General features: G+C 40.2%; 1 protein-coding gene and 1 pseudogene across 2 annotated transcripts in view; both read left to right on the top strand.

The window, feature by feature from the left end:
* LOC118989186 (RNA-binding protein FUS-like) overlaps positions 1-13,887 on the top strand; it is a 34,862-nt pseudogene extending 20,975 nt beyond the window's left edge.
* TRIM24 (tripartite motif containing 24) overlaps positions 1-27,938 on the top strand; it is a 140,148-nt gene that overhangs the window by 40,110 nt on the left and 72,100 nt on the right. For both annotated transcript variants that reach the window (XM_037049120.1, XM_037049119.1), the window contains exon 2: positions 26,053-26,171. In XM_037049120.1, coding sequence (XP_036905015.1) covers positions 26,053-26,171 — 119 coding nt within the window. The remainder of the gene's footprint in view (positions 1-26,052; positions 26,172-27,938) is intronic.

Genomic DNA, 27,938 nt, shown 5'->3' with positions numbered 1-27,938 from the left:
AGCTACACCAGCCAGGGCTAGATATTAAATCTTTATCAGACATATTTGCAAATATTTTCTTTCTGTGGGTTATCTTTTCATCCTTTCAATAGTACCCTTTGATGTACAGTAGTTTTAAATTTTGGTGAAGTTAGGATGGCATTATTCAAAGTGACACAGTCCCTTTACCGAAACAACCAACAAACTGGAAAAAATGAGCAGAACTGACTATTTCAGACTCTGTACTTCGATCAAACACTTAGAAGAACCAGAGGGTGCTAACCAGAGGGTGCTTGATTGGAGGAGGGGCTGCTGCATTTTGGGGAAGAGGGCTCCGAAAATGGCATTGCGTGTTTTTGTTGTTCTGAGGAATGCCTGGGGACTGAATGCTGACCTTGCCAAGAGTTAAGGAGACTACCTTCCTTCCTTCTGAATCAGATATTTAAGAATCTTTGTCAAGTTACTGGCTAGCCACTAGATAGCATGGAACCAAACACTCAACAAGGAATACATGTATACTTTGCACAATAGTTTGGCAGAGTAACAAATGAACTGATCTAACCATCAACAAACAAAAACAGCAATCCCCAAGGAGTGGGAAAATTTGAGTTTTAGAGTTACCATAATAATAAATAAAATCTGCCCTGCTTGGTTTGGCTCAGAGGACTGAATGCCGGCCTGCTAAACCAAAGGGTCACTGGTTCTGTTCCCAGTCGGGGCACATGCCTGGTTTGCAATCCAGGTCCCCAGTAGAGGTTGCTCTAGAGGCAGCCACACATTGATGTTTCTCTCTCTTTCTGTCACCCTTCCCCTCTGTCTAAAAATAAATAAATAAAATCTTTTTAAAAAATCTGTTTATCTTGCTCCAAGTTTGTTGAGCTTATTAGAAGTACAGATTCATGACTTGCATCAAATTTAGGAAACCATTATTCAAATATTTTTCTGCCTCTTTCTCTGCTTCTCCTGGTATGTTTGATAGTGTTTGATAAACCCCTCAAGTTCTGTTCATATTTCATTATTCTTTGTTCTTTCTTCTCAAACTGGTAATTTCAACTGCCTTCAGATTTGCTGATTCTTCTTTTTGTTTAAATTCTGCCATTTCTGTCAGATTCTCTTTTTTTGTGAATGAACCATATTTCCTGGTTTCTTTTTATGCTTTGCAATTTTTTTTTAAGAAGTGAACATTTTGAGTATTTTTCTTCAGGGATGATTTCATTGCTTGTTGAGGTCTTCAGCTTGTGTGTAGTGACTTTTCCAAACTATTTTTGCAGAGACTTCCTTGTGTGTATTACTGACATGTTATCTTGGCATGCAGGCTGTAACATCTCAGAGTTCTTTAAATATGTAGATTAAAAAAGAAAAGTGTATATATGCTTCTTTAAATGTTCTGATATGTTAACCAGAAAAGCTGCTACTGGAGGAAACTGAATAAAGCCAAGTCTCTCAGCTGGCTCTCAGGGAACCCCCATGCTAACCAAATCACACAGTACCCAGATTTTAGAGTCAAGGTCTTTACTGTCCACCCTGATACCAGCCAGCCACTTCAGGAATGCGGGCTGCTGCCCCCACGTTGCAGCAGGGGCTCAGTGAGTGCTCACACTGACCTGCCAGCTGAAAGGTCACTAGTTTGGTTCCTGGTCAGTGCACATGCCTGGGCTGCAGGTCAGATCCCAGTTGTGGGTGTGGGAGAAGCAACCAATCAGTGTTTCTCTGGCACATTGATGTTTTTCTCCTTTCTCCTTCCCTTCCCCTCTCTCTGAAAAATAAGTCTTTAAAGAAAACATTGGGCATGGTAGCTGGTTCATACAAGCAGCTCTCTTACCAAAGTTCAGCAAACTTAAATGTCTAAGCAAATTTCAGAGTTCTGTAATAGTATATTTTGATTGTAATCACCCCTCCCCAACTTAATGGTTGTATTGGTGGAGGGACTAATCTCTGAAGCTGCCATAAATGATATCCTTTGCTGACATTTTTGCTGCTATCTTAGTTTCTTTCTTTAAAAATTTTATTTATTTTAGAGAGTAGGAAAGGGAGGGAGAAAGAAACAAACATCAATATTACACAGAAACACCAACTGGCTGTCCCCTGCATTCACCCCAGCTGGTATGTGCAACCCAGGGATGTGCAACCCATCTGGGGGACAAACCCTCAGCCCAGGCATGTGCCCTGACTAGGAATGGAACCAGCTACCCCTTGCTCCATGGCATGATGCCCAACTGAGCCATACCAGTCAGGGCAATACTAGTTTCTAATATAATTGCAGGGTAAATGTGTAATTCTTTTAAATTCATTTTCAGAGATGCAGAGTATGGTCATTGTTACTGCCATTTTTGGCAAAGGATTAGTTTTGCTGAGTATCAGATTTTTTTATATTGAATGCACTTTATTTAGTCATTATTCCTTTTGCCATTTAAATTGTCTCAATTTGATGCCACTCTCTTTCTCCTTAATTCTTTGCCTTCTAGCACAAAAAGATACCCCAGTTTTACCATGTACCGCAGGTTAAAAAAAAATCTGCTCCAGACTTGGAATTAATCACATTTTCCCTTTAGTGGGGTAATGGTATTTAGAAACAGATAACCAGGATGCTCCTGAGATGTGATCACTTCTAAGCCTTTTGAAACTGGACAGAACTAAGAAATATTTTTAAAAATTCAGTTGTGCATATTGATATTTCTAAGTAAGTTTTACAGTTCAAGATTTTTACTTCTTTGATTTCACATTGTACTTATTTTTCTACTGATAATCTTTGCTCTAATGACATTAACAAAATTAATGTTTACCTTGACCCCTGATGCAATTATTTCCTTTATCTATAGAAAATTTATTACTTTTGTAATAATACAACCAATATTCTTAATAATAAATTCTAATGAATGTAGTTTAAAATGGCTTTGCAGTATTTTTTGAAAGATCTTATTATCTTTAGAGGGGAAGGGAAGGAGAGAGGGAGAGAAATATCAATGTATGATTGCCTCTCGTGTGTCCCCTGCTGGGAACTGGCCTGCAACCCAGGCATGTGCTCTGACTGGGAATCGAACCATGATCGTGTGATTCGCAGGCCCGTGCTCAATCCACTGAGCTACGCCAGCCAGGGCCGCTTTGCAGTATAAAAGGAAAATAAAATCCTGAAAGTATACCTAATATAGCTGCAGTAGCCCTCATGAAAACATGTTAAACCTTAATAAGGAGTATACAAATGAAATCTATAGCAAGATAACTATTTTTGGCTTATCAGGCAAAAATCCAAAAGTTTGTTAATATCTATTTATGAGGCTCTGGGGAACTAGGTTGTCATACATTTCTAATGAGGTTACATTGGGCATTTTCTTTAAAAATTGCAGATCCTTTCATCCTTTAACCCACAGACCCCTTCTAGAAATATGTTTTAAGGGTACAGCTGCCATGACTGTAAAGCAATGTGTAATTAATGGTATTCATTGTTATCATTGGTGATAGCAAAGATTGGAAATGGCATTTACTGATAAGGAGTGATTGCCAGGATATGCTGTTAACAAAAGCAAGCTACAGTACTGTGTATGAAGCTTGCTGTTCTTTGTGCATGAAAACTAAATATTTTTACAAAAAGAACTTCTGGGGAGAGAAAAAGAAAAAAATTACTGGAAGGATTAACATAGTTTAATGAAACTGGTTATCTATAAGGAAGCGTGACAGGGAATGAAATGGGTAAAAAGATAGGGACCAAAGTGAAGTTTGGTGAATTTTTTTAATACAGTTTTTTGGACTTTTGAACCATGTAAATATTTCACATATTTAAAAATAAATTTATGCCAAAATAAAAATATAAACTCTAAAACTAAAACTAAATGAATTAGTGAACCTGAAAAAAATACTAAACATCCGCATAACATAATATTGTGGAATTTTATTATTCAGTGTGACATTTATCTTTCACCTAGTGCATCTTACTTGATCTTGAAAGATAATTTCTGCTGTATTTAGAGTTCTGGCTATACAGTTTACTGTCTTTTACTGTTTGGAAGATGTCTTTTTATTGTCTGCCGATTTCCATTGTTGCTGATGAAAAGTAGGCTATCAGTCTTACCTTTGTCTTTCTATGAATAATCCAGCTTTTTTTCTGTTTGCTTTTGTGATTATTCTTTGGTTTCTGCAGTGTTAGTGTGATATCTAGATGTCACATTAAACTCTTTATTCTACTTGGGATTCATTCTGGCAAATTTGTAGGATATATTTCACTTCAACATAATTCTTACCCATTATATTTTATCTCAATAAATCCAGTTGAGACAATGATTAAATACTTGTTACTGGGTTGGCCAAAAAGTCTGTTTAGTTTTTTCTGTAAAGTAAAAGACACATTTTTAATTTTCACCAATAACTTTATTGACTTGGATATTTCAAGTCTGTTGGCTGTCTCCTACTATTGGCTTTCAGTGGGTAAAGGCCAGGGGTGCTGCTGAACATCTTCTGATGCATAAGACGGCTGCACAGCAACAAATTATTTGGCCAGAAAGTTAGTAGGAGCAAGAAACTTTGCAAACTACTTTTGACACATTCGAACTGTCACAGCAGCTTCTCCAAATATGGCACAAATCTTTTTTTTTCATTTCAGTTGCATTTTACTTTTCTTAAAATAATAAAGCATAATACACTGAAAGTGTTGTATATCTTCTTCCAATCTTCAATATTAAAATGATTTTACAAAACTTCACCATTTTTGTAATTTTTTTAAAAAATGCATGCTGGTATGACAGCTATCACAATATAATCTAACAAAATTGTTTTGAAAGAAATTAAGACAACCAGAGCCATCATATGAAAAAGAAACAAACTTTTTGGACAACTCAGTATGTTTTTTGCATGTATATGTCTATTTCTGGACTCTATTCTGTTCCATTGTTGTATTTCTGTTCTTACATGGATGTCACCCTTTTTTATATATATGTTTTATTGATTGTACCATTACAGTTGTTCTTTTCCCCCCCTTCATTCCCCTCCACCTGCACACTCCCTCCCCCACCATTCCCCCCCCTTAGTTTATAACCACGTGTCTCAAGTTCTTTAGATTCTATATTTCCCCTACTATTCTTGCCCTCCCCCCTATTTTCTACCTACCATCTAAGCTATTTTCTGTGCCTTCTCCCCCCTTCTCCCCTTCCCACCCCCGTTTCTAACCCTCCATGTGTTCTTCATTTCTATGGTTCCACTCCTGATCTAGCTGTCCTCTTGGTTTGCTTTTCTTTTAGGTGTGGTTGTTAATAACTGTGTGTTTGCTGTCCTTTCACTGTTCCTATTTTTCATCTTCTTTTTCTTATATAAGTCCCTTTAGCATTTCATATAATAAGGGCTTGGTGATGATGAACTCCTTGAACTTGACCTTATCTGAGAAGCACTTTATCTGTCCTTCCATTCTAAATGAAAGTTTTGCTGGATAAAGCAATCTTGGCTGTAGGTCTTTGGATTTCATGACTTGGAATACTTCTTTCCAGCCCCTTCTTGCCTGTAAGGTCTCTTTTGAGAAATCCGCTGACAGTCTGATGGGTACTCCTTTGTAGGTGACTGTCCCCTTATCCCTTGCTGCTTCTAGGATTCTCTCCTTCATTTTAGTCTTGGCTAATGTAATTATGATGTGCCTTGGTGTGTTCCTTCTTGGGTCCAACTTCTTTGGCACTCTCTGAGCTTCCTGGATTTCCTGGAAGTCTATTTCCTTTGCCAGACTGGGGAAGTTCTCCTTTATTATTTGTTCAAATAAGTTTTCCACTCGTGGCTGTTTCTTTCCCCCTTCTGGTACCCCTATAATCCGGATGTTGGAACGTTTAAAGATGTCCTGGAGGTTCCTAAGCCTCTCCTCATTTTTTTGAATTCTCATTTCTTCATTCCTTTCTGGTGGGATGTTTTGTTCTTCCTTCTGGTCCATTCCATTGATTTGAGTCCCAGTTTCCTTTCCATCACTATTGGTTTCCTGTGCATCTCCCTTCATTTCAATTAGTTTAGCCTTCATATGTTCCTCTAATTTGTGACTATAATCCTCTAATTTGTGACTATAATCTACCAGTTCTGTGAGCATCCTGATAAATAGTGTCTTAAATTGGGCTTCTGAGAGGCTGGCAATTTCTCGGTCACTTAGAGTTATTGGCTCTGGGACTTTGAGTTCTTTTTGGGCTGTTCGTGCCCGTTCCATAGCAGGATCAGAGCCCTAAAGTGTTCACTAGAGCAGGGCAACTAAGTCGCTGGGTTGTGACGTTGTATGTGGGGGTGGGGTCAAAGAGGGACAATGGCTTCCCGTCTGCCGCCTGCCGCTGCTGCCCTGGCGCCGCAGCCACCACCGTCACCAGGACCACGCGTTTCGTTCCACTGCACGCGAGTGTGCCACCGCTGTCGGCCCTCCACCACTGGGTTCGCCCCCTGGGGCCTGTGGTCCGTCTCACTGTGCGCAAATGTGCGACCGCGGTCAGTCTACCCCACACCCCGACTGGTTCCGGGCTGCCTGCACGCCTAGGTCGGGGGATCTGTCCTGCTCGACCCAGCTCCGCTGCTGGCTCCGCCTCTCTTACCGTCCCCGTTGAATGGTTCGTAGCTGTCGGACTTCCGTATAATTCCGTTTTCTGGTCTTTGGGTGTGTCCTTGTTCTCCAAACCTTTGTTGTGTTCAAACTTGGTTGTGGGAGAAGGCACAGTGTTTCCACCTATGCCTCCATCTTGGCGGAAGTCAAATGTCACCCTGTCTTGATTACTGTAAGTCCATAGGAAGTCTTGAAATCAGATAGTGTAAGTCCTCCAAATTTGTTATTTTACAAATTGTTATTCTTATTTCTTTGCATTTTTTATATAAATTTTAAGATTAGTTTATATCTGTTTCTACAAAGAAACTGTTGTGATTTTAATTGAGGGTGCACTGAATCTTTAGCTCAGTTTGGGGAGAGGAAACATCTTAGTCACATTGAGTGTTTCAACCCAAGAAATAAATTAAGTGTCTGCTTTATTTAGGTGGTCTTAATTTTTGTTTTGTTGTTTTCCCTGTGCAAGTTTTACACACATTTTGTTAAAATTATCTCTCAGTATTTCATGGGGCTTTTTGTGTGGATGCCTTGTGATTTTTTACATTCAAGATTATGCTTGCTGTGAATAAAAGTTTTACCCATTCCTTTCCAATCTGTTCGCCTTTTATTTATCTTGCTTTTTTTGTGAGAATGAATATCCTTGCCTTCTTCTCAATCTTGTTAGGTGTAGGATTTTCATACACGGCCTTATCATGTTGAGGAAGTTTCCTTCTATTCTTGGGTTGCTGAAAGAGTTTTTTCTTGTATAGATGTTGAATTTATTAAGATGATAATAGGGCTTTTATATGAATGCTCAACCAATCTTGCATTGCTGTAATAAACCCTACTTAATCATGAATTATCCCTTTTTATGAATTTCTGCATTTGATTTTCTGGTATATTGTTATTCTTTGTTAATCTTTGTTCATAAGTGATGTTGTCCTATACTTTTCTTTCATTCTAATGACTGCATTTGATTTTAAAATGAAATGGGGAGGGTTCCCTCCTCCGTTTTCTAAAAGAGTTGTTTGGAGTTGGGGTTACCTTATGTAAATGTTTAATAGTTAACCAGTGGAGCCCTCTAAGTCTAGACTTTTCTTTTTAGAAAGGTTTAAATACAAATTCAATTTCTTTTATTTAATTTCTTTTTTTTCCAAACTAAAATGATGGTTTTAATGGGAGGAGAGATATGGTTACAATTACATAGTTTGACACAAAAAATTCTTTGGGTGATAAGCAACCCGGCTATGGTGGGCAATAGCCTAGGTTGAGACAGCAGCAAAGCTCCCATAACCCTCCTCTGGGCTATGAACAGCAGAACCAGTACAACAGTAGCAGTGGAGGTGGTAGACTGGGTAGTGGAGGTAACTAAGTCCAAGATCAGTCCTCTGTGAGTGGTGGCAGCAGTCATGATGGTTATGGCAAGCAGGGCCAGAGCAGTGGTGGTGACGATGGCTACAGAGGAGACCAGCAGGGCCATGGGGGCTGGGGCGGTGGCAGTAGTTACAACCACAGCAGTGGCTATGAACCCGGAGATCGTGAAGGTGTCTTTGGAGGCAGAGGCAGCATAGGTGAAAGTGGCCATGGTGGCTTCAATAAATTTGGTGACCCTTGGAACCAAGGATCACATCGTGGCTCTGAGCAGGGTAATTCACACAGCACCATCGTCATGCAAGGCCAGGGTAATGATGTTACGGTTGAGTCTGTGGCTGATTACTTCAAGCAGATTGGTATTATTAAGACAAATAAGAAAATGGGACAGCCTATGATTAATATGTACACAGGGAAATGGGCAAGCTAAAGGGAGAGGCAGCTAAGTATCTCCTGCTAAGGCAGCTATTGAGTAGTTTGATGGTAAATTCTCTGGGGATGCTATCAAGGTCTCATTTGCTACTTGGCAAGCAGATTTCAACTGGGGAGGTGGCAAAGGTTGAGGAGAGTGAGAAGGACCCAGGGGCCATGGAGGCTGTGGAGCAGTTGCAGTTGTGGCATTGGCCAGGAGGATTCCCTAGGGCAGGTGGTAGCAGTGGAGGACAGCGGTGAGCTGGGGGACTGACGTGTCCTAATCTAACATGTGAGAGCATGGACTTCTCTTGAAGGAGTGAATGCAACTAGTGCAAGGCCCCTAAAGCAGATGGCACTGGAGGCTGTGATTGGATGGCTGCTGAGCTGAGGACTGCGGGGGCTTCTGAAGGGCCCAGGGTGGTGGGGACAGGGGTAACTTAGGTCCTGGCAAGATGGACTCTAGGGTGACCACAGATAGGATCACAGGGACAGGCAATATTAGCCTGCCTCCAGAGATCCTGGAATAGCTTTCCTACCATACCCAGTGTTACCCTCATTATTTGGTAACCTTCCAACTCCTGATCAGTGCTGCCAGGTGCTGGCTGTAGGCCATAGCCACAGTAGGACTGCTGTTCATGAGATGACTTAGAACTCTGGCCACCTCCATAGCTACCAGTTGAGCTATATCCCTGGGGAGCGGAATGGGTCCCATAGCTTGTCAGTAAGAACCAAAGATGCTCTGGCCATATAGTGTGAAGTGTCCTGTGACTGGTTGTAGCTACCACAACTCTGCTGTCAGTGGGGTTGATTGCTCCGCTGCGTTGTTATTGGCTATAGTTGTTTGAGGCTGTGTCAGCCCACGTGTGCACAGGCCAACATGCAACAGGAGGTCAGCAGCATCCCAGAGCACAGATACCTCAAATTATATAGGTTTTTTTCTTAAGAAAATTTTGGTGATTGTGTTTTTCAAAGTATCAACACATTGATCATAATATTTCCAATACTACTTTTTTTTTAAGGTCCATGGAATCTATACAAGTGACCTCTTTTTATTTCTGATTTTGGTCATTTAAAAAATTCATCATTTTATCTAGAGGTTTATTAATTTTTATCCTCCCACCACCTCTCAGAGGTGGTTTGGTTTCATTTTTCGCTTTGGTTTCATTTTTCTTTATTCCCATTTTCTTTCTCCACCCACCCCCTACCACTGCTTTCCGTTGCTTATTTCCCTTCTATTTTCTTTAGGATTAATTTGTTCTCTGCCTCTCCCACCCCAGCTTCTTGAGGTACAGGCTTAGATTATTTAATTTTAGACCTTTCTTCTTTACACATGGGTTATTTGAAAGTAAGTTGTTAAGTTTCCAAATATTGGGTATTTTCCAGATGTCTGTTACTGATTTTTAAGTTTATCTCACTGTGGTCATGAAGCATATTTGTGTGTTTTTAGTTCTTTTATTCATACTAGTTTTATTGCTTATTTAGCATGTTATATATCTTGGTGAACATTCCATTCACACTTAAAGAATAGGCATTCTGCTTAACACTGGTTGTTATTTAAACATCATTCGGATCACGTTATTACTTTTGTTGGTTTTTAAAAAATATCTGTAGTGTTTTCTGTTGCTGTTGATTACTGAGAGAAGAGTTCAAATCTTTCCACCTAGCACAAAATATTGTTTCTTTATAGTTGTATCAATTTTTACTTTATGTTCTGAAGATCTGTTACTTTGATTCATGTGCATTTAGGATTAGTATGTTTTCATGAGGACCCCTTTATCATTTACGCTATCCTCACGTTATATTTGGTAATAGTTCTTGTTCTGTAGTCTACTCTTTCTGATATTATAAAGTCCATCATTTCATATGCTTATTGTTTGAATGTGTACAATTTGCATCCTTTTATTTTTTTAACCCATGTGTATTTAAATTGGGCTTCTTAGAGCGTTTAAATGAGTCCCTTGTTAGGTACACGTGAGTCTGAGTAGCAGGCGATGATCGGTGGTGTGGACAGGACCATGGACAGAGCACTCCCGCCGTGAGCCTTTCCTCTTTCTCCCATGGATGTTGAAATACACTTGCCTGACTGGCAGCGGTCCATCTCCTGGTCCTGTCGTTTTAACTCACTTGTGTCTGTGCTCCATGGAGTCTAATAAGAAGCTTTAAATCCATGTGCTTTGCTTTCTCTTTTTTGTGTGTGTGTGGAGATGTGCGGTCAAAGAGTTGTCGGTCATTTTTGATACTTAATGTCAAAGCATAAGCCCCACATTATGCTTACGTCGGAAACTGAAACTTCACAGTAACAACAAATCATATTCACATCTCAAAACCCAATGTCATTGAACATTTATTTTGTATAAAAAAAAGAATAAAATCAGATCTTAGTAAGTGTAGTTACTTTGCGTATAATTTATGTACTATCATTAATTTGCATATGTCATATTTTGTGACCTTAATTATCTAAACATGTTTCATGAGTTCATTTAGTGAATATGGAAACATAGCTAGATGAGTAATGAACATATAATTTCAACATTTACTTTTCTTTAAATGTAGGAAAATATAATACTGAAGTGTTAGTTATTTCAGCTTGAGTAATAAATAAGTGATTTCCTTGTTTAGCTTCTTCCCAGTATAGCTTCTGTAACTTTACCCTTTTTGATAGCAGCAAAGAGAAACAATTTATAGCATTTTACTGATCTGTTTGTTTTACTGTTTCTCCTTAATTTAAGTTTTTTAGATTTTGAATATTCTCCTTTTTAAAAATGGGTTAAATTATGTTTCTATGGTATTCTCAGTCTTCCCAGAATAGTTTGTCAGGGAAGAGTCCTTTCTTCATACAGGCATTGGGGGTATTTACTATGTAATATGCAGGTCCTGGTTTTTCTTGTACATCTTTGGAATGACCTTTGGGTAGAGACATAAAGTTGAGATTCACCAACGTTTAGTTGGTCACTTGTTAGGTAGAGGTACATCTATGACTCTGACTTTGTGTGTAGCCTTAGTAGATCATAGTTGGAGGAATTCAGGTAGGTGAGGCCATGCTGGTCCTCCCAGAGGAGTCAGCTGGTATCTGGTTTTAATTGGAAGGCACAGAGTTTAGTACATGGGTTTACAAGGTACTAGCTTGGCATCATTAGACCCTTATTGTACATTTATTCATAGAATCTTTGTAATAATCTTGCCTCAAGTTTGTTCTAATGAGTGTGAAATACTTAGCACAGCAACACAGTAAGTTCTCAACATGGTAATCATTATCATCATGATTATCATGTACTGTTGTTTTACAAAAGAGGAAATAGTGGCTCAGAAAGATTATTTAGAGGCTGTAGAGCAATCAGTAAAGAGAAATAATCTAGGTCTCTGTGGCCTTAAAGTCCATGCTCTATCCCTTTTATTTAAATACTTTCCAAATACTAGATTTGCCACTTAGTGGTTTTATGACCATGAGCACATCATGTTAGTTTCCTGATCTGTGAAATGGGGATAATAAGAACTTCACTAGAACAGGGCTGCTGTGGGGGTTACTTGTCCTTGGGCTCTCTTCCAGCCCTAGGAGAGAGCTCTGACAAAAGCCAGCCGCTGTTTGGCTGAGCTTTTGAGGGCTCATTTATACTTATTCATCTCCATATTCTCTTAGGCCTAGAAAGTGGCTTGGTTCAGGAAAGATAGATGGGTTGAACTTAGTGTTTGGATGGGAACTGTCACTTCTTTCCCCCTTGCTAGGCCTAGCCATTATCCAGAATTTTGTGTTTATCATTCCTTTGCTTCTCAAAAAGAGTTTATCAGCTCTGTATGCTTTCCTACATATTAATACATTATTTAGGATTGGACTGTTTTTGAACTTACAAAATGTGTTCTTCTGGAACTTATTTTTTTATTCAATGTATTTTGGATATTCAGTCATGTTGATATCTGTAGTTTTAGGTTTAAGCATTGATTTCATTGTTATATAGTAGTCTTTTTTTAAAGATTTTATTTCTTTATTTTTAGTGAGAGGGGAAGGGAGGGAGAAAGAGGGAGAGGAACATCAATGTGTGGTTGCCTCTCACACGCCCCATACTGGGGACCTGGCCCACAACTGGGGCATATACCCTGACTGAGAATCGAACAGGCAACCTTTTGGTTCACAGGCCAGGGCTCATTGCTGTATAGTATTCCATTATTTGAATATATCACATTATTTTGTTTCTACTGTTGATGGACATCTGGGTTGTTTTCAGTTGTGGGCTTCTATGTAAAATGCTGCTATGAACATTCTTGAACATGTTTCCTGATGCTAAAGTTAAGAGTTTCTCCATGTGGAATTGTGGATAACAGGTATATGCATTAATAAGAGTTTATTCATTGATTCACTGAATATTTATTGAGCACTACTATGTGCCAAGTGCATTTTAGGTGCTTTGGAATCTTGGTGAACTAAAACAAATCTCTGCCATCATGGGATTTGTATTCTTAATAGTATGGCCAGATAGTAAACAATAAACATAAATAAATGAACCAAAAGGTCGCCTGTTCGATTCTCAGTCAGGGTATATGCCCCGGTTGTGGGCCAGGTCCCCAGGATGGGGCGTGTGAGAGGCAACCACACATTGATGTTCCTCTCTCTCTTTCTCCTTCCCTTCCCCTCTCACTAAAAATAAAGAAATAAAATCTTTAAAAAAAGACTACTATATAACAATGAAATCAATGCTTAAACCTAAAACTACAGATATCAACATGACTGAATATCCAAAATACATTGAATAAAAAAATAAGTTCCAGAAGAACACATTTTGTAAGTTCAAAAACAGTCCAATCCTAAATAATGTATTAATATGTAGGAAAGCATACAGAGCTGATAAACTCTTTTGGAAAAGCAAAGGAATGATAAACACAAAGAAGAAGGAAACGTGCTAGGAAGAAAAGAATTAGAGCAGGAAAAAGGGGATCAGTATGGAGGGAGGGAGGTGAGGATGCAGGTGTGTCATCAAAGGTAACATTTTATGAAGACAGACTTAAAGTTGTGCACTAATTTTAAAAATTTCAACTTCAGTAACAAAAAGAAACAACCATGGCCATTAAGCACACAATAATGAATGATTAAAGTAAGAATCTCCACATTTCTCGGAATTATTTTTATTGGTTGGGTTTTAATTACTTCAGTTTCTAGAAGGATATTGTTGTAGATACTGATCTGTCCCATTTGCACGGAGGAATTATACATATGTTCAGATTTGTCATATAGAAATTACATTTTCCCACTAACTTTACAGGTAAAAAGGTATTGTTGAGTTAACATTTATTTGGATTTAAATTTATTTAAGTGAAATTCACCCCCATGCACAAATGGGATTTTTAATTTATGCACTAATATCTTACCTGTCAAAATGTTGTGATCTATTAACTGCTGTTTTTTTTTAAGGCATCTTATAGAGTGTAGTAGTTCAAAGCCTGCACCCTGGGGTCAGTCAGGAATGGGTTCAAATCACAGCTCTGCTGCTGTGTGACCCTGGTCAAATGAAACAGATTCTCTGATTTCTGATTCCTCGTCTGTCTGAGGATGAGGCAGTATGTACAGTGACAGCACTATAAATAGATGTTACTTTGTTTAGGGTTTTGTGTGTGTGTTTTTACTTTTTATTTTGAAATAATAGATTTCCTTTGGGGTTTTAGAGCAATAACCCCACAGGAAATCCATGTTACCCAGTTTTTCCCCGTGATTACAGCTATACAATAATATCAAGACCAGGAAATTAACATTAGTACAATAGTCTGTATGGTTCTGTGCCTCTTGATCACATGTGAGATTCACACAACCACAGTCACAGTCACAATACAGAACTACTCCATTAATACCAAAGTTCTCCCTCACGTTACTGCTTTATAGTCCTACCTATCCTTTTCTCTCCCCCTAATTTCAGGCAAAGCACTAGTCTGTTTTCCATCTTTATAATCTTGTCCCTTTGTGAAAGTTACATGAATAGAATCAGTCATAAATGACCTTTCAAAATTGACCTTTTTTCACTCAAAATGATACCCTTAACGTCCATCCAATTTGTTGCATGTATCAATAGTTGGTTCCCCTTTATTGCTGACTAGTATTCCATGTACCACAGTTTATTTAACTGTTAACTTGTTTAAGGAGATTTTTAAGTTCTGGGCTCTCATGAGTAACGCTGAAGTAAGATGCTTGTATTCAGATTTGTAGACCTAAGTTTATTGTGTGGAATGTCCGGGAGTGACATTGCTGATTCGTGTGATGAATATGTTTAGTTTTTTAAGAAACTGCCCGTCTGTTTTCCAGTGTGGATCTATCATTTTGTATTTCCACCAGGAATGTATGGGATATCCAATTTCTCCACGTTTTTGCCAGCTTTTAGTATTGTCACTACTTTTTATTTTAGTTGTATACGTATCCATCATGATCTTGATTTTCATTTCTTGATAGCTAGTGATGTGGAATATCTTACCATGTGCTTATTTGCCATGAGTATATCATCATCATCAGTGAAATGTCTTTATGTCTTTTGCCCACTTTCTAATTGGGTTTGTTTTTTAATGTTGAGTTTGAGAGTTCTCTCTGTATTGTAGATATGAATCTTTTGTCAGATTTGTGTTTTGCAAATATTTTCTCCCAGTGTGTAACTTGTTTTTTCATCCTCTTTACAGGTCTTTTGCAGAGCACAAGTTTTTAATTTTGACAAAATCAAATTCATCTATATATTCTATTGTGGATCATGTTTTTGATATGCCTAAGAACTCTTCAATAAATCCTAGGTCCTTGAGATTTATTTTTTAAGATTTTCATAATTTTGTTTTATATTTAAATCTGATCTATTCTGATTAATTTTTACATAAAATCTGAAGTTTAGTTTGAGGTTTAATTTCTTGCCTATTATTCTAGCACAACTTGTTGAAAGACTTTACTTCTCCCACTAAATTGTTTTCATATATTTGTCAGAAATCATTTGGGCTTACTTGTGTGGATGTACCATTACCGTGTATAATGCACACTTTTTTTGGCCCAAATTTTTGAGGGAAATAAAAGGATGCACATTATACTCGGGTAGTACTAATTCTGAATCTATATAAAATGTTTTTAATTCTTTTTATTTATGCTTATGTGATAAAAGTGTAACTCTAGAAAACATAATATGCAAAATAATATCCTGAATATGATAATCTGTTTTATTGAACTTAAAAGGAATTTGTAAGAAAGCAGTTTCCACTTGATAAGGTAGATGATGCCCACCTTATTACTATAGGGTGAACAGTGTGACATACATCTTTATACACATTAGGCAGGAGAAATTATTGGAAAATGTCAAAATGATTTTTGTTCACTGCACATTTAAGCTAAAAGTTATTAAATATGCTCAAAAACCTGGCGATGGAGCTGAAGAGACTCTGGACCTCCTCTGACAGAGGAGGATTCATATCATCAGATTCTGGAGGCTTGTGTTCTGTAATTACTACATAAAATTTCTTGTACCATAACATGGTAAAAAATAAATGCTAAAATTCCTTTATAATACATACATCAAGTACCTAAATATAAGTAAATAAAAAATTGAATTAAAAATGCAAGATTTTTTTTCTGAAAGTTTGGGCTAAAAACACGGTTGTACATTATACACCGCAAAATACGGTATTTCTGGTTGCTCCATTCTGTTCCTTTTTTCTGTATTTTTATTTTTCTGCCAGTACTGATAAGTCTTAAAATTGCTTGATTCTTCTCACTTTTTCAAATAACTTTAGCTCTTTGAATTTTGTTACTTTTCTCAAAATCTTGGAATAATCTTGTCTCTATCTATAGTAAAATTTTGTTTAGGCTATAGATCAGTTTGGGGAGAACTGATATCTTTGCTGCACTGAGTCTTCCAGCCCGTGAACATAGCATATTATCAGCATTTTGTGCTTGTCGGCATTAAGATGTTTTACATCTCTGTGAAAAATCTGCACTGGCCAAATGTTTCTGTTGGTTGGAGTGTTGTCCCATGCACTCAAAGGTTTCTGGTTCCATCTCCAATCAGGACACAGACCTAGGTCATTGTCCAGGTGCATATGGGAAACCGGTCATTGTTTCTTTAACTTTCCCTCTCTATCTTCTTTTCTTTCCCTTCCTCTGTCTGTCTCTCTCTCTCTCCCTCTCTCTCTCCCTCTCTAAAATCAATAAACATATCCTTGGGTGAGGATTAAAAGAAAAATTAGGTAGCCCAACTTGGGTGTGTCTGTTTCAGGTTTATTTTGTTTTATTGGTCTATGTGTTGTCCTTTCCCTTGGTCAGTATCAGACATTCCTGATTGTGGTAGCTATATAAATTTTGAAATTGAATAGAATGGTTTTTCTGCTTGATTCTTCTTTTCACTTGATTTTAGCTATTTTGCATTTGCCATTCTATATAAGACTTAATGTCTAAGATTACAAAAAATAGTTGCTGGGATTTTATTAGGAATTATGTTAAACCTGTAGATTGCATTAGGCAGAATTGACATTTTTACTACATTTGAATATCCCTATTCATGAACACTCTATTGCTTTCTTTTATCAGTATTTTGTAGTTTTCAGCATATAAATTCTATACATGTTTTGTTAGGTTTACACTTAAATACAGTTGTTTGGAGCCAACTTCCATATATTTATAGGGGTATTCAGGTTATTTTATATTGGGTAAGTTGTGGTAGTTTGTCCTTTTTGAGCACAACAGATTGTATGACATGGATGTAACCTGGCAACCAAGGAGAGTGGACTGGAATGCACATGTGTGAACAGTGATGACTTTACTGTACCAGTCAGTGGGGGTGGTAGACATCATTGAGTGAGCATGTGTACTGTGTGGCCTTCATTTTCAAAATGAGTGAGTAGAACAGAATCTGCATCAAATTTTGTGTTAAGCTTGACCATTCCTCTGTGGAAACTATTCGGATGATTCAGAGTGCCACTGTTATGGGCAGCTGATGATTGGCAGCTTCATCACGACACACCCACTCATGCATCGCATCTCATGCAGAGTTTTTTGACGAACTATCAAATCACCTAGGTGACTCAGCACCCCTGCAGCCCAGATTTGGTGTCCTGTGACTTCTGGCTTTTCCCAAAACTAAAATGACCTCTGAAAAGGAAGGGATTTCAGACCATTGATGAAATTCAGGAAAATACTACAGGCCAGCTGATGGCATTTGGGAGAACTGTGTGGAGTCCCAAGATGCCTACTTTGAAGGGGACTGAGGCATCATTGTCCTGTGTACAGTGTTTGATGTATTTTGTATCTTCTAATTTTCTAGACTAATAAATGTCTCTAGTTCTCATATGGCTGGATACCTTCTCGGCAGACCTCACATAATAGGCCTTCTAATCCCAGCACAATGTAGAAGTGGAGGGGAATCACATCATCATGCTAGAGGGGTAATTAAGGCCCGGATGAGGGTATGCCAACTCAGTGTGCCGCAGAGCCAAACACTGAGCAAATCAAGGTTTGCAGAGCGCTGGGGGTGCGGGGGGTTGGAGTTGTGTATTTGCAGGGTGTCAGCAGGGAAATCGGGCAGCTGTCACTTAAAACCTGAACTCTAGAATGACTTCTAATCAGAGGTTTTTAAATGCAAAGATTGAGGGTTTAGGGATCACAGGTGAAACTGATAGGTTCCTTTGCAATTTTCAGTGGTTTTCCTTGTGTGATTAATTTAGTTATTGGTGCCATCTTGTCTGTAGCCTTGAGCTTTCCAACTGGGTCAAGTGATGTAAACAGTTCAGTGATGTTATCTTGAAAGTAAAGCAAGAAACTAAACATTTGTGACCTTTGTTATTTTTAAGCTATCATTGCTTTATGCTTAACCAGCTACATTCTTTTGTTATCTCAAGCAAAGTATACTTTTGAACATTTTTTCTAGAACTTGCTTTACAGGCAGGCCTCTAAGACATGACTAACATACTTTCTTAATCTTTGACTATAAACTATGCGACAACCAAAGCAATTGAAACATTTAATTAAATCCTATATTTACATCTCTAGACTCTATGATCTAATACCTAAACATGTTTACACCTGTTAATTGCCGGATTCACTCCTCAGTCTTCACATGGTCTCCAATGATGTTGCAGGGCCCTCATTACAACCTAATGGAGACTAAAGCCTCACCTCTCACCAGCCTTCTCTGACAATAGCCAGTAGGTGATAGTTATGGCACTGGGTTTCTGCTTGGTCAAGGTGGAAGGTTAGGGTTCCCATCAGCCTCTGCTAGTGGGAAAGGGACCCCTCGTGATGTTTGGAGTAGAGCAGTTACTGTCTAAAAACTTTGTCTTGCTAGGCTGCCCTTTTCCTGGTCCTTTGGATAGAGGGGACATACTTTTGTGTGCTTACAATTTATTTCACCTGGTGGCTTCATGAACACCCACTTTATAATACTGACTATAAGGTTAGAAGAAAACCTATGCTCTTTGGGTTCTTAGATCCCTAGCTGGTCTGCCACCTTGTTACAGAACAGAGGTCCAAGGCGGGGGCAGTATTTTGGCATCCCACCCAGGGGTGCCAAAAACTGCTACAGAACAACAGGGGCCCCTCCTAAGGACAGTATACTAATACCTACTGGGCTCATCTGTCCGCCACCAGAGGAAAGACATCTCTCAATGCCAGAGACTTGTGAAAAAGGAAGGAAAGGTTTATTCAAAGCTATACAGACTTAAAGTAGTGACCCAGTGTCCCATAAAAATATCAAAGTTCTTTAGGATACCACAGACACCCACAGCGCTTCTTCTCCCTGTGCCCTAATTCAGGGTACTATATCTCAAGAAAAGAAGCACATGTCTGTGTTTCAGGCCGCTGGCACCGTCAGCTATGTCGCCATCCAGGCAGGATCTCCAGTTAATCCAAAGTCATGTGGCACCTTCTCATGATCCACTGGCAAAGAGTTCTTTCACCCTTCTTCCAGGCAAAGTCTCTCCTGCTTCCCAGGCCGTACGGCCAAAGGGAGCACCCCAAAGCCGCATGGGCCTCTTCTACCAAAGCTGCAGGGGTCACCACTCTGCCAAAAATATGGGGCTTTCTTCTTCACGTGGCTGCAGGGGTCCCCATTCTGGCAAAGTGTGTGGGTGTGTCTCTTTCACCTCGCCAAGAGGGGGTCCTCACTCTGCCCCAAACCACATGGCTCTCCCCAATGGCTGCCCGGTCTGTGTTTAAATCCCCGTGCCAGTCCTCCTCTGCAGCCCCATTTCCAACTCCTCCTACAATCAGTTCCAAGCTCTTATGCACGCACTGTAGTCAGGGGACCAGCCCCAAGTTACATCCTGGGTAGAAGCCACTCCCTTCTCCCTGGCTCAAAGCATGGCCACAGCTATTTAACATGTCTATGAAACCAGTTAGAGGTTATAAATATGTTAAATGGCCATGCCAGAGGTTAGCTGTGAAACTGTTACTATGCAAAACAACTCTCAATGGCCCTGCTCCATTTGTCCCTTCCCCCAACTGACACCTTGGCGGGGTGGTGAGGACATCTTAATATTTCCTGGTCACCCTGAACTCTGGACCCCATTCCAAATTCTTTCTGGGGGCTCCCCTCTTGGCTGCACCCTGTTACAATCCCTCCTTTTAGATTTACAACCCCTTTATAATCATATAACGGAAAATGAACAAAGGTCTCATCTTCTTATAGCTCCTTCTGGCTGCACATGGACGTTGTCCTACCTATCCTTGGGTCAGGGGTACTCTGAAAGGGGCAGGGGTGCAGAATGGAGGAAGTCCTTCCTGTAAGGGTAAGGACGTTACAGGATTATGGCCAATTGGCTGTCCCCAGGAAGTCGCGGGCTTGGTGTCCAGAGGCTGGCATTACTGGATCATTGGCATTCTGGTCAGGTCATATTCTGGAGGGGACAGATTGGGCAAGAAATTGGAAGCACAATTAAATCATAACCACTAAATGACAAAGGCAGGGTCCAAAGTAAAGAATGGCTTATCTAGTGGAAGGTGTTCAAGGCATGCTACACCTATCCAAGACTCCTGTGGCCCACTATACTTCACTCGGGCTGAGGGGAATATATTAGGATTTCCCCCCTTTCAGATTTCTGAGCCCTTTCTGTCCAAGCCATCAAGACAAAAAAGGGAAAATTGGTTCTAAAGTGTATGCCACAGACCTCCCCAACCCTTCACCAACCCAACTACTTAGTTCAGCCAAACCGTTGAGTCTCGGGGGCGATAATGAAGATGCACTCCTTAAGTGAGGCCTATATTGCAACCAGTCACTTACAGGCATAAGCAGGTCATAGGCATACACCCTGTGAAAATAGAAGAACACATAGGTTAACTCACACAACAATCCCCAAACCAGTCTCTGCCTGTGAGACTGTCTTTTGGGAAGACATTCCATTGCAAGGTCCTTCCTGCAATGACATTTAACAGTGACAATTTGACAGGCACCTGTAAATTGTACATCTTCGGTGACATCACAAACCTGGTTTCAACTCTTTTTTTTTTAATATTTTATTTATTTATCTTTAGAGGGGAAGGGAAGGAGAGAGGAAGAGAAACATCACTGTATGGTTGCTTCTCGTGTATCCCCTGCTGGGAACTGGCCCCTGCCGGGAACTGGCCTGCAACCCAGGCATGTGCCCTGACTGGGAATTGAACGGCGATCGTGTGGTTCGCAGGCCCGCGCTGGTTTCAACTCTTAAAACAAACTTTCAAGACAGTTAGCTGTGCCATTCTGATGTCCAATACTGAGCATTGTGATTTTCCTTGAACCACAGTTTTTCTCCTGAAGATCACCCTCACTGTTATTACAGGGACTACTTTGGGTCCCGCTTTTGATTTTGCCTGTTCGTTTGCATAGACACACCAAGAGCAGCCTGGATCACTAATGATCCTTAAGTCCACTTTTCTGGAACTCACAGGGAACCCTCAAATTGACTTCTCAGTCCTCCCCTCGGGGCACAGAAGCAGAGCCACACGCCTGCCATCTGGCTTCGCCTGTACCAGTCGTTTCACTCAAAACCTTGAGCCTCCATTGTGCTTACAGGTTCCTTTTTAGCCATCTTTCAGGAAGGCAACCTTCGTTCCTTTCCTGGAAAGACTGCCACAAACTGCACAACCAACCAAAGTACCAGGCTTTTCTCATGGGCTTTCACTAGCTTCACAGGTCAATCCCAGTTCGTTGGGGCTTTCTGGTAATGACCAGAACCCATACATGCCTCCTTCAGGCCTGACATTCCAGTCAAAGTCCTGGTTAACAAAACCACTATTAAAGACTGACTGGTCTTAATGGTTTTATGCAAAGAAACTTTATGTCACCACTCATTTCTTCAGAATGCCAAATTCTGGAGGGATCAGGAAGGGAGAAAAATACAAAGCGTGATGGAAAATCCTTTTCCTTGTTTACTTTCTACGGAGTATGAAGCTTCAACTTTTCCTGGAATCCTCAATTTCCTTTTCAGAGTAGATACAGAGCAAAATCTGAAACAGAGTTCGGGAACAATATACAGGTAGAGGCATTCTCTTGCACCAGTGCGTCCACTGGTGCCTCGCAGAGACATGCTCCTTCAGGCCTGGTCTCGTGACAGAGACATGCTGCTTTGCCTCAGGCTGAAGCACTCATCAGCCCCAAATGACCCTTCCTGGGTCCCTAGTGGCAAAGGCATCCTCCCCAGCTGGCTACAGTGACCTTCACTGGGTCTTACAATACAGGTTTCTGATCAGAAACACAACCACATGTTAGAAATTTGCTCTTTTCCCACGAAACCAGAAAACAAGTAGTTGAGGTTTCCTTTACTCCAGGTTTAAAACTTTCACATCCTTTATACATATTTCTACTCATCTAGATTTAACTCATTGTCTTTTACTCTTGGTTCCTTTCCCACAAGGGAAGGATTATACTTAAACTCACTACTTAAACTCAGTATGTGGCAGCTAAAAGTCCCTAGCACTACAGGTACCTTCCACTAAAAGTCCCTAGATTGGCAGGGACATCTTGGAGGTTTCTGAAGCTTAGACCTTGCAAGCACCCTATAAATCAGATGGTCACTCTTGGACCTCAGAACCAGAGCCATTACTATCAGAACCAGTTACACAGAGAACCTGACTGCTGCAGTGCCCACACAGCAACAGCATACAGCTCATAATCTGAAGAGAAGCCTTACTCAGTTCCAAGATGGTGCCGCCCGTGCATGTAGGGTCATCCAGTATGGCGGTACCCGTGCATGTGGGGTCATCCAAGATGGCGATGCCCATGCATGTTTTGTCCTCCATGGTGGGGCACTCATGTGGCTCATCTATGTTACCCCAAATGGCGGCACCTTGACTTGGGTTCTGCCCACCTGTAAAGGTCCCAGGACTGCAGTTTCAGGAGTCCCTTCCACCCATGGGCGTGGCGGCACCACAGAGCCACCCTCCGCCCATTGGGTGCTGAGGCTGCAGCCACCAATGCAGGTGGAGAGCAGGCTCTGTCCACCTGTGAAGGTGGGGCCCCTGTGGCTCCCTTTTTGGGAGCCAAAGAGGCTCCTGGCAATTCCTGGTGCGGTGGGTGAGCAGGGCCCACTCAAAAAGGCTGTGAATCCATGTTGGAGACTTATACCACTTGCAGGGCTGGAGAAGCTATAGTTGGCCTCACCTCCCCAGAAGGCAGCGCCATCACGGGAGTTCCTGCTGTCTGGGGCCCCTCATCCCCCAGGTTCAGAGCATTAATGAGATTTCTTTCCTCATCATCTTTCTCCTCCTGTGATCCAGTATCAGGGACAGGTTTTGAGACCCCTTTTTCCTTCTGGACCATTACATGCTTCTCTGTCTCTGGCACAAGGCCGTTGTGCAATGTGTAACTCTTCCATGAGTTCACACTGCCTGCAATACTGTTTCAATCTAGTAATGATGTAGTAACTCAGAGAACCATTCACAGGCCATCTCAGCTTATCACTCAAAATATAAGTAGGCCACACCATGTTACAATAACAAAGCAAACAAAGATTCAGAGCAAAAAGAATACGGATGGTGTAAAGTCCGGGTATTTCCCCTGCTATTGCCCACAATTCCAGCTCCATTATTGCAAAAGACCAGTCAGAAACCAAGTTTTCAACCCAAAACACTTTCTTTCATGTCTCTGCTTGCTCCCCGCTTCATTTCCTTTTCACCCTTCCAGGCGTGACTAGGTGGCTAATGCCCTCAAGAGTGCAGAGAAAATCTCAGAGGCTGGGAAAATTCCGAAGTCTCACTCTCTCGAACCTGAGGGGGTAGGTCTTCCTTGGACAATTATCTTCCCACCAGAGTTGCCAAAAACTGTTACCGAACACAGGGGTCCAAGGGGTGGCAATATTTGACCCACCCAGGGATGCCAAAAACTGCTTCCCAGGCCACATGGCCAAAGGGAGCACCCCAAAGCCACGTGAGCCTCTTCTACCAGAGCTGCAGGGGTCCACACTCTACCAAAAGCTTGTGGCTTTCTTCTTCACCTGGCTGCAGAGGTCCCCACTCTGGCAAAGCACGTGGTTCTCTTTCACATGGGCAGGAGGGGGTCCTCACTCTGCCCAAAACCACATGGCTCTCCTTTCGCCTCACCAAGAGGGGATCCTTACTTTGCTAAAACTGTGCGTATGTCTCTCCCTATGGCTGCCACGTCTGTGTTTAAATCACTAGGCCAGTCCTCCTTTGCAGCCCCATTTCCGACTCCTCCTACAGTCAGTTACACCTACCATGACGGACTCCCATATCCTCCCAGCTTTACTGGGCTGCCATAGTGAGTCTGGGCAGGTGTCTCCCCATGGCCTGGAGCCAATCTACTCCAAGCTCTCACACAGGCCCTGTAACTCAGGGGACCAGCCCCCAGTTACATCCTGGGTAGAAGCCACTCCCTTCTCCCTGGCTCAAAGCATGGCCACAGCTATTTAACATATCTATGAAACCAGTTAAAGGTTATAGATATGTTAAATGTCCATGCCAGAGGTTAGCTGCGAAACTGTTGCTATGCAAACAGCTCTCATTGGCCCTGTTCCATTTGTCCTTCCCCCAAATGACACCTTGGCAGGGCTGGTGAGGACATCTTAATATTTCCTGGACACCCTAAGCTCTGGACCCCATTCCAAATTCTTCCTGGCTGCTCCCTGTTACATTGCTTCTATCTTTACCTGTCTTATGATTGTTTTATGCAGAATGTCTATAGTTTTTAGCCATATTTATCTGGAGAAATAAGGGGAAATGTGGTTATGCAATCTTCTGTAAAATGCATTATCACATTACAGATTTCAATTATTAATCCTTTGTTAGTACCATGTGTTGGGTAGATCTTCCAGTTTGGAGCTTGTTTTTCACTTTCTTCATAGCAGTCTTTTGACTAACTAGTTCTTTATTCACTTCAATGAAAAATTCTATTGTGCCCTTGCTGGTGTAGCTCAGTGGGTTGAGTGCCGGCCTGTGAACTGAAAGGTCACAGATTCGATGCCTGGGTTGTGGGCCAGGTCCCCAGTTGTGGGTATGCGAGAGGCAACCAATTGATGTTTCTCTCGAACATCGATGTTCCTCTCTCCCTTTCTTTCTCCCTTCTCTCAAATAAATAAGTAAATAAATCTTTAAAAAATTTTATTGATATTCTTGTTGGGGTTATTATTAAAACTGCATTGAATCTGTAGGTATGTTTGGGGAGATTTGCCATTTTTACCATCATGAACGTGACACTTTTTATTATTTAGATATATTTAAGATTTCTAAATGTAGTTTGATTTTTTCCACATGGCCTTACATGATTAAAAAATATATTTCTAAGTACTTGATACACTCTTTTTGCCATTGTAAAATGGATTTTTTATAAGTACTGCACACTAATTGATTGTGCCACTGGAGCTCCTTAAATGGATTTTTTAAATAAAAACATTTGTTTATTGCTTGGATGTGCAAAGAAAATGGACCTTTAGGTTACTTTGTGTTTATTTTTATGCACTTCATTTCATAAAACTATTGAGAACTTTTTGAGATCTCCTTGGTACAAATTACAGCATCAAGTTTTTATTAGATTTTTAAACATTTAATTAGCCAAGTAGATTAAGCAAAATCTCCCAAGTAGATTTTAAACAAAACAAGATTGTCTGTGTACCACTTTGCCAAATCCTGATTCGATAGGTTCAGAGAGAACCAGAGCTCTCTGTTCTTTTAGAAATCTCCAGTGTGGTTCTTATCACTATTTGAAAACCACTGATAGAGAGTGTTTGAGTGTAGTGCACAGGGATGTTCATTTGGAAACGTAGCTCACTTAAAATTATGAGGACTCCATTAAATAATAGCTGTGGGGATATGTATACACACACGTAATCCATATACGTACATAAACTGAATTGCTCTGTGTTAGTAACGGCAGGTAGGAGTTTGAAGAGAGTTAACATTATAAAAGAAACTATTCACAGTTTGGATGAGCTATATTGGTTTAGTGCTTGGTAGATTTATTAAAAACCTTAAAATGCAAGCTCATGGATGTAGAGAACAGATTAGTGTTTGCCTAAGGAGGGATTTGGGGTGAATTAAATGGGTGAAGAGATTGGTAAGATACAAATTTCCTATTCTGAAATGAATAAGTCATGAGAGTATAATGTACAGCATGGTGACTGTAGTTAATAATACTATATCGAGTATTTGAAAGTAGGAGAGTGGATCTGAAAGTTCCTACCCAAAGAAAAAACATTTTTGTTACCGCATAGTGACGGATGTTAACTCATTGTGGTGACTGTTTTACAGTGTATACAGATATCATGTTGTACATCTGAAAATAATATAATATGTTAGCGGTACCTCATTTTAATAAAAATCTTAAAATGTGAATTTGTCTTTGCAGTTGGCGTCGTTCGATGTCCAGTTTGTAGCCAAGAATGTGCAGAGCGACACATCATAGATAACTTTTTTGTGAAAGACACTACTGAGGTTCCCAGCAGTACAGTAGAAAAGTCTAATCAGGTGAGTGGATCAAGTCTTGAATCTTTTGCCTCGATGTAAAAAAAATAAATGAAAAGTGTCAAATTAGAGCACTACATATATGAAATGCTGTACTACTTTAAAGGTGTATACATTTATGAAGAATAATAGAGAACTCATCTCAATAGTTGGAATAAAACAGTACCAATATAAAAGTCCTGATGGCACCCCTGCCTTCCTGTCCTCTCCGAGGACACCGTTATTCTATATTTGACGTTATTTCATTTCTTTATAATTTTACTCAGTGTTGACAATTCGATTTTTAAGGCTCCCCCCTTTAAATTTGTTTTTATTTTGATGATAAGCTCTATAATGATACATATGAAAAAGAGAGGGAGAGGAACATCAACATGCAAGGGAAAGGTTGCCCCCAGCCAGGGACCTGCCTGCAACCAGGCATGTGCCCTCACCAGGAATTGAACTGACGACCTTTAGCCTTGTCGAGGGGTGCCCAACCAACTGAGCCACACCAGTCAGGGCCAGTGGTGTTTCTTCCCCCACGCCACCCCGCCCACTTCCATAAACACATTTACAACATTTCTGTTGGTGTCTTACAGCTAAATGCCAGGTTAATTCTTTTGGATCATGATTCGTTGATAGTTTCTTTTGGCAGTTCCTTTAATTTGGAACAGATCTGTGATGGAACTGAATCTGATTATGGAAAAATGATTATTAATCTGAAGTGTAAAATGTAAAAAGTAGTGTTTAGGATTCTTGAGTAATCAGTCACACAGCCAAGTTTCTTTACATTTCATTTTCAGCTTGTTTCCTCTCGGAACTATAGGAATTTAGGGTTCACTTTAAATGACTATAACCACTACTAACTAAAATACCTCTTTTTTTGTTTCAAAAGTATCCACAACTCTTCTTAATGGGAACCTTCATCAAAAGCCACAACCGAGTTTGGTGCAGGAAATAAACTTTTCTAATTGTTGTGAAACCAGTTTAAGGAATGGAATAACCATTATTTATGTGAATTGCGGTATAAAATAAATCCTCTCAAAGTTCCCTTCCAAATACTACTGATTTTGGTTCTGTATTCTAGAGTGTCACATCACTTTGGTTTATATATGATAATTGTTTACACTAGGTGTGTTTTGTTAGTGTTTTCATCACATCAATTGTAGTTTATCAGGTGAACTCCACTAGCCCATGGGAATGATCAGTCCAGAAAATGCAAAAGCCAAAGCAGCATATAATAATCAACAGGGTAGAGTAATGCAACAAGAAGAACTCGGGATAATGAGAGATGAGAATTTGAAGGGATTCAAATCGAAAGGACAAATTTGAGAGATTGGTTGATGCTTCTTTATAATCAATTAATTTTCAGTAAGCTTGTTTATTTACTCTGCTTCTGTCCCCAAAACATAAAAAGTTATAATCAGTTAATTTAGATATAGAGTCCAATAGCTATCTCTAATGTTAAATGAGTGAGGATGGTGAGGATATTAAAATTGGTTCAAATAATAAGGTTCTTGTTGGGGTATTTTGGGAAGAAAGACTAGAGAGGTGATGATGGAGGATGAATTAGAATTAGGAAGCACTAGTGAGAGGTGAACTGGCGTGGTGGTGATACGGGAAGGAGGGCTGAGTTACAGTCCACTCAGGGTGTGATACACCTGGTTGACGTGGAAGATGACAGAGGCTTCGCTGCCAGGCGGGGTGGTTCCTTTCCATGCAGATAAGAGAGCAGGGAAGTAGAAAGTGGGAGAGAGGCTTCTGTGTGATTGAGTTTGTCTATAAGACTGA

The sequence above is a fragment of the Sturnira hondurensis genome, unplaced genomic scaffold (genome assembly GCF_014824575.4).
Source record: "Sturnira hondurensis isolate 20B ecotype Veracruz unplaced genomic scaffold, ASM1482457v3 Scaffold0006437, whole genome shotgun sequence".
Classification (NCBI taxonomy): domain Eukaryota; kingdom Metazoa; phylum Chordata; class Mammalia; order Chiroptera; family Phyllostomidae; genus Sturnira; species Sturnira hondurensis.
This window is presented reverse-complemented; position numbering and strand designations above follow the sequence as displayed.